The 17,141-nt window shown below is 45.6% G+C and overlaps 1 protein-coding gene across 1 annotated transcript in view; it reads right to left on the bottom strand.

Annotated features, from left to right (window-relative positions):
- Positions 1-17,141, bottom strand: part of itga9 (integrin subunit alpha 9) — a 377,946-nt gene that overhangs the window by 244,939 nt on the left and 115,866 nt on the right. Inside the window, exon 15 of the mRNA XM_033020414.1 lies at positions 1,765-1,922. Within this exon, the coding sequence (XP_032876305.1) occupies positions 1,765-1,922 (158 nt within the window). The remainder of the gene's footprint in view (positions 1-1,764; positions 1,923-17,141) is intronic.

Here is a 17,141-nt window from a genome sequence, read left to right as displayed (position 1 = left end):
AAGATTGAAAAGACTAGGCTTGTATTCACTGGAGTTTAGAAGGATGAGGGGTTATCATATAGAAACATATAAAATTATAAAAGGACTGGACAAGCTAAATGCAGGAAAAATGTTCCCAATGTTGGGCGAGTCCAGATCCAGGGGCCACAGTCTTAGAATAAAGGGGAGGCCATTTAAGACTGAGGTGAGAAAAAACTTTTTCACCCAGAGAGTTTTGAATTTATGGAATTCCCTGCCACAGAGAGCAATGGAGGCCAAGTCACTGGATGGATTTAAGAGAGAGTTAGATAGAGCTCTAGGGGCTAGTGGAGTCAAGGGATATGGGGAGAAGGCAGGCACGGGTTACTGATTGGGGACGATCAGCCATGATCACAATGAATGGCGGTGCTGGCTTGAAGTGCCGAATGGCCTCCTCCTGCACCTATTTTCTATGTTTCTATGTTTCTATGAGAGAGAATGGGCTCTGAGGTGAAAAAGAACACTGGAGCAGGGCTAGATGATACATAGAAACATAGAAACATAGAAAATAGGTGCAGGAGTAGGCCATTCGGCCCTTCGAGCCTGCACCGCCATTCGATATGATCATGGCTGATCATCCAACTCAGTATCCCATCCCTGCCTTCTCTCCATGCCCCCTGATCCCTTTAGCCACAAGGGCCACATCTAACTCCCTCTTAAATATAGCCAATGAAATGGCCTCAACTACCTTCCGTGGCAGAGAATTCCACAGATTCACCACTCTCTGAGTAAAAAATGATTTTCTCATCTCGGTCCTAAAAGACTTCCCTCTTATCCTTAAACTGTGACCCCTAGTTCTGGACTTCCCCAACATCGGGAATAAGCTTCTTGCTTGTCCAACCCCTTAAGAATTTTGTAAATTTCTATAAGATCCCCCCTCAATCATCTAAAATCTAGCGAGTACAAGCCGAGTCTATCCAGTCTTTCTTCATGTGAAAGTCCTGACATCCCAGAAATCAGTCTGGTGAACCTTCTTAGGAAGTAAACAAGTCTTAATTTTGAACTGAATATTTAAGGCATGGGTTAAGAAATCAACCAACAGTCTTTAGGTTTCAAAAACAAAATGAGTTGTAACATGATAATTAAGGGTTTCCCAAGCAATTTATGTGGTATTGCTGTGCCATCAGCCTGCTCATTTACTCCATTAGCAATGCCTCAACATAAGCCCAGTCAGTCCCTCAGCACTGCCCCTGTGCCAGCCTGATTACTCCCTTGGCTAAACCCCCAATGCTAGCCCGATCACTCCCCCTCGAATGCCAGGAGTGAAAACATGTCAGTTTCTCAACTGCTTTTGCCATCAATCAAGCTCCAAATACAGCAGGAAGCTGGGATAAGACTGATAAAATCAGTATTTTAACACCAAACCGTTTTGTGCTCAAATTTAGCGGCTTTCAGATAGTGTGTACAACCAAGGTCTGTCACTGCAATTGGAGCAACAATTGAAGACATTTTGTGTTCAATAAAGTGTCATAAAGAACAATGATTCGTGGTATAACCAGCCATGGTATAACCGGCCATATGCAAACCAGCCACGCATACGCCATTCATGAGATAATCACCTACAAGATAACCAGCCGGAGATTATTATTAATAAGGTCCTTGCATCTGATCTTTTAAATATTCTGTCATTCCTGTTAGGTGGCCCTTATTTTTAGCCATCAAAAAAAAAATCAACTAACTCGATCAACATAAGATCTTTAAAGAACATAATTGATCTCAATATGAAGCAAAATTGGTTAGACTGACCTTGACAATGACGAAGTAATGCTTGCAACTCTCCTTCTTGGAGGACAGCTTGATGTTCTCCATGACCTGGCTGACTGGATCACTTGCCTGGATGTAAACTCTGGAATGTAGACCTTTCTCTTTCTTTACTGCATCCGCTGTCAGATTGTAAGCCAATTCTGCAATAAAGCCGTGAAATATCATGAGAGGTGGTGCAGCTGGTAATATTTTTATGATACTCTGCTTATTTTGAGAGAGGAGACAATCGATCAGAAATAAAGTGACCAGTTGGAACTAGTGCACGAAGGCTGGATTCTGGCTAAATAGCTCTGGGTGCATGGAGTTGTGTTGATCTATTCAAATAGTGTTAGTTCAAGTACTTTGCTCGGCCAGATGTAGTATGCACAACCATATTTTCATAGAAACATAGAAAATAGGTGCAGGAGGAGGCCATTCAGTCCTTCGAGCCAACACCGCCATTCACTGTGATCATCCACAATCAGTAACCCGTGCCCGCCTTCTCCCCATATCCCTTGATTCTGCTAGCCCCAAGAGCTCTATCTAACTCTCTTTTAAATTCATCCAGTGAATTGGCCTCCACTGCCTTCTGTGGCAGACAATTCCATAACATATCCATCTCTGGCCAACGTGAGCCAATAATCAATAATTTTTCACTCAATTTTTTTAACCACCTTTTCGGAATCACATCAGTGAATGTTAGAATTTGATTTAACCCAGAATTTTGATTTTCATTCAGAAAAGCAGACACGTACTCTTAAATCTATGTAAAAATGTCGGCAACAATTGATGTTTAAAGGGAATATTGGGGTTAGATCTTTCATGTACCAAGCACTTTTACAAATGTTATTGTTTTAGTTTTTTTGTTTTTGTTTATTTTATTAGAAGTTAATACAGTACAAAACAGTACGGTGGAACCTAATTTTAGATGCCAACTATGTCATACCGTAATCCATTCTATGTACAACCTCTAGTTTTATGTTTTGAGAAGGAAGTAAGCAAGACAAGAAAAAGAAAACAATAGAAAGGGGAAAAAGAGGAAAAATAGATGGTAGAGAATAGAAAAACGTGAAGTGTGTATATAAAAAAAAGAAAAAGTGGAAAGTAGAAATAGGAGAGAAGGCCCCTTAAAAGAGAAAATTTCAAATCTTTATTCGGAGATGTAGATCTATCCACGTCATGAACTGAAATCAGCAATCCTTATGGTACCGCTGCATCACATGATTCCAAAAAGTCGATGAAAGGAGACCAACTCCTTAAGAATTGGTCATATTTATCTATTAGTCGGAGTCTCATTTCTTCAAGGCGTGCTATGTCCATCATATTCCTAATCCACATTTTAACAGTTGGTATGGTTGTATTTTTCCAAAATTTAAGTATCAATTTCTTTCCAATTATTAACCCATAATTTAAAAAAACGTTTTGGTCTTTATTTAAATTGATATCTTCTACTATTATTCCAAATATAATCCATTCCGTTTTAGGTTCTATTCTTGACTTGAAAAGCTTTGTAAATATATCAAATATATCACTCCAAAATTTATTCAACTTTGTACATCCTACAAATGAATGTGTTATATTAGCATTTTGAAACAATCATTTATCGCATCTGGGAGAGACGTTTGGATAAAATTTATTCAACCTCGTTTTTGAATAATATAGTCTATGTAATAATTTGAATTGAATTAAATTATGTCTTGCATTAATAGAACAATTATGTGTGTTCATCAGATACTCTTCCCATCTATCCTTCGAGATCTTTATCATTAGCTCATGTTCCCAATCTTCTCTTAGTGCTTCTGTTGAGGGTAATTCTCTATTTAATATCTATCCATCCATCCATCCATCCACCCACCCACCCATCCATCCATCCATCTATTATATATTAAAACTCTCGCCCCATCCGTCCGACATCCGTCCGGCTGCCTTTCTGCCTTTCGATTCGTTCCCGCCGTGCGATGTCACAACGCCCGATGCTCGCAGACGTCCAATCGGAATGGATCCATTTACATGTACGGCTTCCGGCCGCATTTCTTCCTTTGATTCTCTGCAACACCGAAACCGGACGCAGAATCGCCGACATCTTTTCCATTTCGGTAGTGATTTCACTTTTCTTTCTAAGTATCCGCTCCTCATTACATTTCGTCGTGTTAAAGCACACGTTTTTAATCAAATCCTTCCCCCCCTCCCCTCCCAATATTTCAAAAATAAACTGGATTCTCACCCAAAGAATCAGAACCAGCCCCAGCCCCTGATGAACGTTCCATCGTGTGATGTCACAATGCCCGATGCTCACAGATGTCCAATCGGAATGGACCCATTTACATATGCCTTTGCAGGAGCCCCAGCCCCTGGTGAACGTTCCATTGTGTGATGTCACAATGCCCAATGCTCAAATACATTGTTGCCATAGAGGGAGTACAGAGAAGGTTCACCAGACTGATTCCTGGAATGTCAGTACTTTCATATGAAGAAAGACTGGATAGACTCGCCTTGTACTCGCTAGAATTTAGAAGATTGAGGGGGTATCTTATAGAAATGTATAACATTCTTAAGGGGTTGGACAGGCTAGATGCAGGAAGATTGTTCCGGATGTTGGGAAAGTCCAGGACAAGCGGGTCACAGTTTAAGGATAAAGGGGAAATCCTTTAGTACTGAGATGAGGAAAACATTTTTCACACAGAGAGTGGTGAGTCTCTGGAATTCTCTGCCACAGAAGGTAGTTGAGGTCAGTTCATTGGCTATATTTAAGAGGGAGTTAGATGTGGCCCTTGTGCCTAAAGGGATCAGGGGGTATGGAGAGAAGGCAGGTACAGGATACTGAGTTGGATGATCAGCCATGATAATATTGAATGGTGGTGCAGGCTAGAAGGGCCGAATGGCCTACTCCTGCACTTAATTTCTATGTTTCTATGTTTCCCTCTCCACACCCCTCTCCCTCTCCCACCCATCCCTCTCTCCCCCACCCCCCTTCCCTCTCTACCACCACCCCCTTACCCCTACCCCTCTGTCCCTCTTTCACCACTCACCCTGCCCCTCCCTCCCCACTCTTCCACTTCTATCACCTTACCCGACGCCTCTCCCTCCCCCACCCCTCTCTCTTCCGCTCTCTTCCACTCTCTCCCCACCCCTTCCCCTCTGTCCCTCTTCCACCACTCCCCCGTCCCTCTTCTACCACTCCCGCTACCCCTCCCTCCCTCCCCACTCTGCCACTTCTCTCCCACTCTCTCCTCCCCCTCTCACCTCTCCCATCCCTCTCTCCCCACCCCCCTTCCCTCTCAACCCCACCCCCTTCCCCCTATCCCTCTGTCCCTCTTCCATCACTCCCCCTACCCCTCTCCACCTCCCTCCCCACTCTTCCACCTCTCCCCCTTCCCCCTCCACTCGCCCTCCCCACTCTTTCCCCTCTCTCCCCCACCCCTCTTCCCCTCCCTCCCTCCTCCCCCTCCCCCACATCTCTCTCCCCATCCCCCTCTCTCACCCCCTACCCCGCTCTCCTTTCCCTCCCAAATCTGTCCCGTTTCCTCCTCCTCCTCTCCCCTCCCCCCACCTGTGTGTTTGGGGGGTGGTTAATGTGAGTTTGATGCCGCAGCCCCCCCCCCGCAAAACGCCGTTGGGGAAACAAACCCAACTGGTCTGCACTTGGTCTAGTTATTATATAAAACTCTCGCCCCATCCGTCCGACATCCGTCCGGCTGCCTTTCTGCCTTTCGATTCGTTCCCGCCGTGCGATGTCACAATGCCCGATGCTCGCAGACGTCCAATCACAATGCCCGACGCTCGCAGACGTCCAATCGGAATGGATCCATTTACATGTACGGCTTCCGGCCGCATTTCTTCCTTTGATTCCCTGCAACTCCGAAACCAGACGCAGAATCGCCGACGTCTTTTCCATTTCGGTAGAGATTTCACTTTTCTTTCTAAGTATCCGCACCTCATTACATTTCGTCGTGTTTAAGTACACGTTTTTACTCTAATCCTTACCCCCCCCCCCCCCCAATATTTCAAAACTAAACTGGATTCTCACCCACAGAAGCTGCACCAGCCCCAGCCCCTGCTGAACATTCCATCGTGTGATGTCACAATGCCCAATGTTCACATATATCCAATCGGAATGGATTCATTTACATATGCCTATGCAGGAGCCCAAGCCAATGGTGAACGTTCCATCGTGTGATGTCACAATGCCCAATGCTCAAAGACATCGTTGCCATAGAGAGGGAGTACAGAGAAGGTTCACCAGACTGATTCCTGGGATGTCAGAACTTTCATATGAAGAAAGACTGGATAGACTCGCCTTGTACTCGCTAGATTTTAGAAGATTAAGGGGGTATCTTATAGAAACGTATAAAATTCTTAAGGGGTTGGACGGGCTAGATGCAGAAAGATTGTTCCGGATGTTGGGGAAGAGCAGAACAAGGGGTCAAAGTTTAAGGATAAGGGAGAAAGCTGAATCGCCGACATCTTTTCCATTTCGGAAAAGAGATTTCACTTTTCTTTCTAAGTATCCGCTCCTCATTACATTTCGTCGTGTTTAAGTACACGTTTTTAATCAATTCCTTTCCCCCCCCCCCCCCCCCCCCCCCCCACCCCCCAGTTTTTCAAAAATAAACTGGTTTCTCACCCATACAAGCAGCCATTTCGGTAGACATTTCACTTTCCCTTCCAGCTATCCACTCCTCATTACATTTCGTTATGTTTATGTCCATTTTTTTCATTAAAACCTTCACCCCCCCCCCCCCCTCACTCATTTTGTCGCCTCCTGCTGGCCAGCGACCATAACGGCTGCTGGCGCCCGTAGCACAACCTCAAGCGACGCCATTTAAAAAAGGCCTTTCGGGAACGGCTCTACTTCGAGGACCACGTCTCCCGTGGGGACTACGGGTAGGCAACGGCTGCGTTGGGGCATTACACTTTTAAGGCTCTGTGTGTGGGGATGCTTCGTGTGTGTGATGCCATCCCGCCACCCCCCCCCCCCCCCTCCGCGTTGCCGAGACGGACCCGACTTCGACGACTTCAAGATACGCTATTTTAAGACGGCCGGGACCCGGCTTCGACGACCACGTCTCCCCTGGGGGCTACAGGTAGGGAACGGTGTTTATACTTTTCCAACTCTGTGTGTGGGGGTGGTTAGTGTGTGTGATGCCGCCCCCCCCCCCCCCCCAGTGGGGGCTACGAGTAGGGAACGGCTGCGTTGGCTAAAGGGATCAGGGGGTATGGAGAGAAGGCAGGTACATCACTCCCCCTACCCCTCCCTCCCTCCCCACTCTTTCCCCTCTCTCCCCCACCCCTCTCCCTCTCTCCTCCCCATCTTCCCCATCCCCCCTCCACCACATCTCTCTCCCCATCTCTCACCCCCTACCACGCTCTCCTTTCCCTCCCAAATCTATCTCGTTTCCTCCTCCTCCTCTCCCCTCCCTCCCATCTTCTCACACCCCCCCCCCCCCCCCCCCGCAAACACCGTTGGGGAAACAGACCCAACGGGTCTGCACTTGGTCTAGTATTATTATAAAAGTATGATATTAGTTTTTGTGAATCAGCCTTAATATTCATTGCTTCTTCTAAAGGGTCTAAAAATATAGTTTGAAATCTATGTGTATATTTCTTCATAAAGTCACATATCTGTATATATTTAAAATATTGATTATCCTTCAGTTTAAATTTTAATTTTAAATGTTGAAATGATAACAGTTTGCCCAATTCATACATATCCCCTACTTTCCTAATCCCCAGTCTATCCCATTGTTGATATGTTTTGTCGATGAGAGATGGTTTGAATGCGGGGTTGTTCAATAGTGGGGTTCGTACTGATAGATTATTTAATTTCAAGGATACTTTTATTTGTTTCCAAATTCTTATTGTATTGTGAATAATTGGGTTCTTCTTATATATTATACTATTCAATTTTATCGGTGAGAGCAAGATCGTTCCTATATCGTGCGGATAACACTCCTCTTTCTCCATTCTTATCCACTCCAACTGCTGAGTGGAACTATCCAACCAGTACATTATGTTCTTAATATGCACTGCCCAGTAGTAATACATAAAGTTAGGTAATGATAAACCCCCAACTTCTTTAGGTTTACACAAATGCCTTCGTTGAATTCTGTGTGCTCTGTAATCCCATATAAAATTAGTGATAGTAGAATCTAGTTTTTTGAAAAAGTATTTTGGAATATATATTGGGATCGCTTGAAACAAATATATTAATTGTGGTAAGAAAGTCATTTTTATAGCGTTAATTCTACCTATCAATGAGAGCGGGAGCGTTTTCCAAAATTTAATCATATCGTTCAGTTTATTTAAATTTTAAATGGTATGTTTCCAAATTTGATGATATCGCCAAATGGGATGAAACATCGCTCCCTCATATCAGTGTCATTCATTATTATGGAGATCACCACTTCAGACCAATCTGTTTTTTGGATGATAGCTTTGGCACAACTTAATGCACCAAGAATGAATGAGTGTGTTCAATTGGACGGCTCCAAGTCAGTTCCCAGACTTTTATGTGAAGTGGTAGCTTGAACTCCCATATCATCGGGCCCTGCCCCCAGCAGTTAAACACTCTTAAAGTGCAGGATGGCTCTTTCGCTATCTGAACCTGCACTTTTTGTCTCTCGGTGCTCAAATCTTGCCAGAGTAAACTCATTGTACTGTAATCTACTTTTATCTTTAACTCTGGAGAACAATTGTGACTCCCGTTCTAAACATGCAACTCTTGCACAATGCACCAAAGTACACACATGAAACACACAGCAGCTGATCCCAGTACATTTAGACTGCAGGGCTTCAGCTGGGTGACTCACCATTAAATTTTCAAGGGCAAATTTGGCATGGGAAATAAATGTTGACCTTGCCAAAGATGCATAAATCCTAGAGAAAAAATAAATTAAAAGGAAAAGACATTCCTTGATAATTAGGACAAATACTCTCTCTCTCAAATGCTCCTTTTATACATTATTATCTTTATTTGTGAACAACAGAGTGGCACAACTAATAGAACGTCCGCTTCGCAGCTCTAGAGAATCCGTTTCAACCCTGACTTGCAGTTTATCCTGTGACCACGCAGGTTCTCTCCTGTGCTCCCATTTCATCCTGCATCCCAAGGATATGTGGGACTAAATTAACTCCAGTATGAGTATGGTGGAATTTGAGGAGAGTTGACATGAATATGGGGAGAATGAAATAGACTAGGGTAGAACATAGAACAGTACAGCACAGCACAAGAGCTGGCCCTTTTCCCCACAATGTCCGCGACGAACATGATGCCAATACCATCTCTTAATTACCTGGGCACAATCCATATCACTCCATTCTCTTATGCCTATTCCTTATGCCTATCCAAAAGCCTCTTAAATGACACTGCTATGACACTGACAATGATATCTGCCTCAACCACCAACCTCAGCAGTGCCATCCAGGCCTTCACCACCCTCAGTGTCAAAAGGTTCTACCGCATATCTCATAAGTTTAGTTTTTTAGTTTGGAGATACAACATGGAAACAGGCCCTTCAGCCCACGCCGATCAACGTTCACCCCGCACACTAACACTTTCCTACACACACACCCACACATGTAACAATTTTACCAAACCAATTAACCTACAAACCTGTATGTCTTTGGAGTGTGGGACAAAACCGGAGATCCCGGCGAAAAGCCGCGCAGGTCACGGGGAGAACGTACAAACTCCGTAAAGACAACAACCATAGTCAGGATCGAACCCTGGGCAGCAACTCTACCGCTGTGCCACCATGCCACTCATGTTCAAGATATAGCAGCAAATGGCCCATCAAGACTACTCCACCATTCAATTATGGCTGGTTTATCTTTCCCCTCTCAAACTCACTCTCCTGCCTTCTCCCCATAACCCGACACCCATACTAGTCAAGAATCTGTCAATCTCCGCCTTAAAAATATCCATCGACCTGGCCTCCACAGCCTTCCGTGGCAATGAATTCCACAGATTCACCACCCTCTGACAGAATAAATTCCTCTTCATCTCCATTTATACGTCCTTTTATTCTGAGGCAATGGCCTCTGGTCATAGACTCTCCCACTAGTGGAAACATCCTCTCCACATCCACTCTATTTCACTATTCGGTAAATTTAAATGAGGTACCCCCTCATCCTTATAAACTCGAATGAGTACAGACCCAGTGCCGTCAAAAGCATAGCATCTGGTAACCCAATCATTCCTGGGATCATTCTCGTAAACCTCGTCTGGACCCTCTCCAACACCAGCGCATCTTTCCTCAGTTGTGGGGCCCACAATACTCCAAATATGGTCTGACCAGTGTCTTATAAAGCCTCAGCGTTTACATCCTCGTTCTCTTGAAATAGATGCTAGCATTGCATTTGCCTTCCTTTTTACCGATTCGACTTGCAAATGAACTTTTTGGGAATCCTGTACCAGCGCTCCCAAGTCCCTATGCACCTCCAATTTCTGAATTCTCTCCCCATTTCAAAAATAATCTATGCCTTTATTCCTACTACCAAAATGTATGACTCCACACTTTGCCATGCTGCATTCCATCTGCCACTTATTTGCCCACTCTCCTAACCTGTCCAAGTCCTTCTGCAGAGTCCATGCTTTGTATACACAATCTGCCCCTCCACCTATCTTCGTATCATCTGCAAGCTTGGCCACAAAGCCTTCAATTCCCTCATCCAAATCATTGATATACAATGTGGCGCCAGCAATGGCGGCCTCGCCAACAGTCTGTCTGTCTCTTCCTTCTTCGTCGTTTTTGTAGTATTTGTTAAATGTATGTTTTTAGTGTTCTTTAGCTTGTGTTATGTGGGAGGTGGGGGAGGGGGTTGGGGGAAACTTGTTTTAATCTCTTACCTCGACTGAGATGCAATTTTTTCCCCGTATCGTATCTCCCTCTGCACAGCAGCCTAACATCGAGGAGTTAAAGTCCGCGGGGGCCTGCGGACTTTAACATAGCGGAGCTTGCGATCCCTTTGCCAGGGATCGACATCTGAGCTCCAACAACGGGTGCCTGCAGACTTTAACATTGTGGAGCTCTGGTCAGAGACCGACTTCGGGAGCTCCAAGCCACAGGAGCTTCAATCGCCCCGACACGGGAGCTTCGACCGCCGGCTGCGGGAGCTTCGACCGCCGGCTGCGGGAGCTTCGAGCGTAGGCTGCGGGAGCTTCGATCGCCCCAATAGATGGTTTAACTGCCCCGACCGCGGGATAAAAATGAGGGAAGAAGATTAGACTTCATTGCCTTCCATCACAGTGAGGAATGTGGGGAATCCGCTCGCTGTGGTGGATGTTTATGTTAACTTTTATGTAGTTGTGTGGCTTGTTGCTTTTTTAATATGGTTGTATTGTAATTCGCATATCACTGTACCTTAATTGGTACGTGACAATAAAAGACCTTTGAAACTTTTGAAGAGTAGCGGCTCCAGCACCGACCCCTGGAGAGCACCACTAGTAACTGGCAGACAACCAGAAAAAGCCCCCTTTATTGCCACTCGTTGCCTTCTGCTATCCATGCTAGTAACTTCTCTCTGATACCATGTGCATTCTTTTAAACTTTAAGTTTAACCTTTAAACTTTGTTCCTCTCACCTTAAAGCAATACCTTTTTGTGTCTGAAGAAGGGTTTCGACCCTCTCCTTTGCTCCATAGATGCTGCTGCACCCGCTGAGTTTCTCCAGCATTTTTGTGTACCTTCGATTTTCCAGCATCTGCAGTTCCTTCTTAAACCCTTTAGTATTTGATTTTTTCATCCTGGGAAAAGTGTTCTATCTCCCTTATGCCTCTCATAATTGTATACACCTCTATCTGGTCTCCTACAACCTCTGAGAAAACAATACAAGTCTGTCCAACTTCTCCCTGTAGCTAATACTCCTTAAACTTGGCTACATTCTGGTTAACCTTGTCTGCACTCTTTACAATGCCTCTACATTTTTCCTGTAATTGCTCGACGACAACATGCATGCAATATTCCAATATGGCCAAAGCAATCCTATAAAGCTGCATTATGACATCCTGATTCTAATGCTGAATGCCTTAAGCTATGAAGGCAAGAAATCCTTACGTCTCCTTGACCACTTTATCTTCTTGTGTTGCCAAGATCTCTCTATACACCAATGCCGTTGAGGGACATGCATTAATTGCATATTTTCCCCAGACATTTGACCTTCTGACTTGCTCAGTTTAAACTCCACCTGCCATTTCTCCATCCATTTCTGCAGCTGATTTATATCCAGTTGTAAACCTTGACAGTTTTCCTCACAGTCCATGACCCCGGCAATCTTGGTGTCATCTGCAAACCAGCCCACCTATGTTTATATGTCCACATCATTTATATATGTTGCAAACAGCAGAGATCAACATACACACTCAGTGGTCACAGTGAGAGAATCCAGTGAATATTGTCCTTCCACCACATCGCTCTCTGTCTTCGATCAGTAAACCATCCATAGATGCACCTTAATCTTGTCAATTATGGAGGACTTCATCCAATGCTTTACAAAATCCACCACCCTACCCTCATCAATCAACCTTTGTTACCTCCTCAAAAAACTTGATTAGGCTCATAAGACACAACCAGTGGGCCAAATGGCCCGTTTCCGTTCTGTGTCTCTAAATTAAATTAAAACTAAACCTGCCATGTACAAAACCATGCTGACTGTCCCCATTTAAATCAAATGGGAGTAAAACCTTTCCTGCTATCTGCTCCAATGACTTCCCTGCCACTACCAGAGTGAGGTCATATGTTAATTGGGGGTTCAGCAGCTCGCATTTTGCTTGGATAGCTTACAACACGGTATGAATGCTGAATGCACCAACTTTTACAAACATCTCACTCCATCACCCTCTCCTCTCCTCTCCTCCTTTCTCCACTAAAAGTCCACAACTATATATCCCTCTTGGACTCACATTTGTCTCACAACCAATTAGCCTATCAAGGACCACCCTTGCCTGATGTCAACTGCTGCCAGCCCTGGTATGTCTTGTTTATTTGCTTCCACATTTTTTCCCCCACTTGCCCCGACTACAACCAGTCTGAAGAAGGGCCCTGAACTGAACTTGTCCTTTTCCCCCCAAAGATGCTGCTTGACCTGCTGAGATTCACCACCATTGTGTGTCTTTTTTTATTCACATCTATTTTATGAATAGTTTAGGTAAGTCAAGAGTGGTTGGTCTATTGTCACGTCTCGAGATGAAACAATGAAATTGTCACTTACAGCAGCAGCAGCACAACAGGTTTGTAAACATAGTACTCGGCTTGTACTCGCTAGAATTTAGAAGATTGAGGGGGGATCTTATAGAAACTTACAAAATTCTTAAGGGGTTGGACAGGCTAGATGCAGGAAGATTGTTCCCTATGTTGGGGAAGTCCAGAACAAGGGGTCACAGTTTAAGGATAAGGGGTTCAAAAGGGAACTGCAGATGCTGGAATATCGAAGGTACACAAAATTGCTGGAGGAACTCAGCGGGTGCAGCAGCATCTATGGAGCGAAGGAAATAGGCGACGTTTCGGGCCGAAACCCTTCTTCAGACTGATGGGGGGTGGGGAAAGAAAGAAGGAAAAAGGGAGGAGGAGGAGCCCGAGGGCGGGCGGATGGGAGGGTGGGAGGAGACAGCTAGAGGGTGAAGGAAGGGGAGGGGACAGCACAGGCTAGCCAAATTGGGGGAATTCAATGTTGATGCCATAAGGGCGCAAGGACCCCAGACGGAATATGAGGTGCTGTTCCTCCAATTTCCGCTGTTGCTCACTCTGGCAATGGAGGAGACCCAGGACAGAGAGGTCGGATTGGGAATGGGAGGGGGAGTTGAAGTGCTGAGCCACCGGGAGGTCAGGTAGGTTAAGGCGGACTGAGCGGAGGTGTTCGGCGAAACGGTCACCCAACCTACGCTTGGTCTCACCGATGTAAATTAGCTGACATCTAGAGCAGCGGATGCAGTAGATGAGGTTGGAGGAGATACAGGTGAACCTTTGTCGCACCTGGAACGACTGCTTGGGACCTTGAATGGAGTCGAGGGGGGAGGTGAAGGGACAGGTGTTGCATTTCTTGCGGTTGCAACGGAAAGTGCCCGGGGAGGGGTGGTGCGGGAGGGAAGGGAAGAATTGACGAGGGAGTTGCGGAGGGAGCGGTCTTTGCGGAAGGCAGACATGGGGGGAGATGGGAAGATGTGGCGAGTGGTGGGGTCACGTTGGAGGTGGCGGAAATGGCGGAGGATTATGTGTTGTATTTGCTGGCTGGTGGGGTGAAAGGTGAGGACCAGAGGGACTCTGCCCTTGTTGCGTGTGCGGGGATGGGGAGAGAGAGCAGTGTTACGGGGTATGGATGAGACCCTGGTGTGAGCCTCATCTATGGTGGCGGAGGGGAATCCCCGTTCCCTGAAGAACGAGGACATTTCCGATGCCCTGGTATGAAATGTCTCATCCTGGGAACAGATGCGGCGTAGGCGGAGGAATTGGGAGTAGGGGATGGAGTCTTTACAGGGGGCAGGGTGGGAAGACGTGTAGTCCAGATAGCCATGTGAGTCAGTGGGTTTGTAATGTATGTCGGTCAGGAGTCTGTCCCCTGCGATGGAGATGGTGAGGTCAAGGAATGGTAGGGAAGTGTCGGAAATCGTCCAGGTGTATTGGAGTGCCGGATGGAAGTTGGTGGTGAAGTGGATGAAGTCAGTCAGTTGTGTGTGGGTGCAGGAGGTGGCACCAAAGGATAAGGGGGAAGTCTTTTAGGACCGAGATGAGAAAAACATTTTTCACACAGAGAGTGGTGAATCTCTGGAATTCTCTGCCACAGAAGGTAGTTGAGGCCAGTTCATTGGCTATATTTAAGAGGGAGTTAGATGTGGCCCTTGTGGCTAAAGGGATCAGGGGGTATGGAGAGAAGGCAGGTACAGGATACTGAGTTGGATGATCAGCCATGATCATATTGAATGGCAGTGCAGGCTCGAAGGGCCGAATGGCCTACTCCTGCACCTATTTTCTATGTTTCCATGTACTCGATGGTTGTTGAAAAGAAACAGTTCCTGAACCGCGACGTAACAGTTTTCAGTCTCCTATACCTACTTTCCAATGTCAAGAGTGAAATGAAAGCGTTACCAGGGTGGTGTGGGTCTTTGTTGATGTTGTCTGCCTTTTTGAGACAGCAGCACTTATCCCTTCAATGGAGGGGAGGTCAGTGCCAGGGCCGTCTTAACAGCATTATGGGCCCCCGGGCAAAGCAGTGCACAGGGGCCCCTACACTTCCAGTTTCTTTATGCCGAATCAAATATGCCGTCATGTACTTGCGATGTTCTTCTCCGTTTTCATGTTCTACAATAACATTCTACAATCCATAGATTAGCATGGGACACCTATGCTCGTGGGGCTGCGGGCAACTGCCCAGCATGCCCATGCGTTAAGACGGCCCTGGTCAGTACACGTTCATCATTTTTTGGAATCTCCTTTGTTTCTGGACATTCGAGTTGCCATGCTGCAACCAAACAACATGCACTCTACTATGCACCTGTAGAAGTCAAGGGAGCAATCATCCAAAAAACTAATCTCAATTTTCTACGGCAGTAGTGGCATTTACAGGCTTTCTTTATGATTTCATCAATGTGTGACAGATCTTCAGAGATATGCATGCCCAGGAACATGAAGTTGTTGACTTAAGGGTCCCTACCCGGAACATCACCAATTCATTTTCTCCTGACTGCTGAGTTACTTCAGCATTTTGTGTCTCTCTTTGGTCTTAATCAGCAGCTGCAGTTCCTTTTTATTACTAGTGTTTGATGAGTCATTTCCTTCCACTTCCAAATCAGATCCATAAAAGTAACAGCACCAAGTGCATACATTCAGCCCATCATGGCTGTGGCAGCACTGGCTGACTGTAACTATCCAGTCAGTTGAATGAAATAACATACCAGATGATCAAGTACAAAAGTAAATAAAGATAATAGAAGGAGGAAACATAGAAACATAGAAAATAGGTGCAGGAGTAGGCCATTCGGCCCTTCGAGCCTGCACCGCCATTCAATATGATCATGGCTGATCATCCAACTCAGTATCCTGTACCTGCCTTCTCTCCATACCCCCTGATCCCTTTAGCCACAAGGGCCACATCTAACTCCCTCTTAAATCTAGCCAATGAGCTGGCCTCAACTACCTTCTGTGGCAGAGAATTCCACAGATTCACCACTCTCTGTGTGAAAAATGTTTTTCTCATCTCGGTCCTAAAGGATTCCCCCCTTATCCTTAAACTGTGACCCCTTGTCCTGGACTTCCCCAACATCGGGAACAATCTTCCTGCATCTAGTCTGTCCTACCCCTTAAGAATTTTGTAAGTTTCTATAAGATCTCAATCTTCTAAATTCTAGCGAGTACAAGCCGAGTCTATCCAGCCTTTCTTCATATGAAAGTCCTGACATCCCAGGAATCAGTCTGGTGAACCTTCTCTGTACTCCCTCTATGGCAAGAATGTCTTTCCTCAGATTAGGAGACCAAAACTGTACGCAATACTCCAGGTGTGGTCTCACCAAGACCCTGTACAACTGCAGTAGAACCTCCCTGCTCCTATACTCAAATCCTTTTCCTGTGAATGCTAACATACCATTCGCTTTCTTCACTGCCTGCTGCACCTGCATGCCTACTTTCAATGACTGGTGTACCATGACACCCAGGTCTCGTTGCGTCTCCCCTTTTCCTAATCGGCCACCATTCAGGTAATAGTCTACTTTCCTGTTTTTGCCACCAAAGTGGATAACCTCACATTTATCCACATTATACTGTATCTGCCATGCATTTGCCCACTCACCCAGCCTATCCAAGTCATCTTGCAGCCTCCTAGCATCCTCCTCACAGCTAACACTGCCCCCCAGCTCCGTGTCATCCGCAAACTTGGAGATGTTGCATTCAATTCCCTCATCCAAATCATTAATATATATTGTAAATAGCTGGGGTCCCGTAGGGACCTACGGCTAGGAGTAGGGCATTCACCCCTAATCCAACCAATCTGTTCAAAATTATCCGACACAAGCCTTATCTCCTCTTCTTTGTCAATTCCCCATAGCCCCAATTCCTTGATTATTAAAAAAATAACCAACCTCTTAAATTACCCCCTAATGAACTGTCCCCACAAACTTCTGGGGTAGAAAATTGCAGAATCAAGTACACAGGACAAGATGTTAAGAAGTCCCTTGTGCCAATAGGTGGGGAGCATTTCACGACATTCGTTGATTGTTGAGAGTGGTAGACGCTCAACATCGGTGGGGGGCGGGGGGGGATACGTATATCTTGGCCTGGGTAACCTTCAGGACAGTTGGGCACAGGACACATCATCAGTAGTGTACCCTTGCATCACTGGGTGTTTCGGCCTTTTTAACACTATACACCCTCCACAAGGGCGGCCCGCTGCAGGATG

Source organism: Amblyraja radiata, chromosome 4 (assembly GCF_010909765.2).
Source record: "Amblyraja radiata isolate CabotCenter1 chromosome 4, sAmbRad1.1.pri, whole genome shotgun sequence".
In the NCBI taxonomy this organism is placed as follows: domain Eukaryota; kingdom Metazoa; phylum Chordata; class Chondrichthyes; order Rajiformes; family Rajidae; genus Amblyraja; species Amblyraja radiata.
Note: the sequence above shows the minus strand (reverse complement) of the source record. Positions and strands in the feature narration are given on the sequence as shown.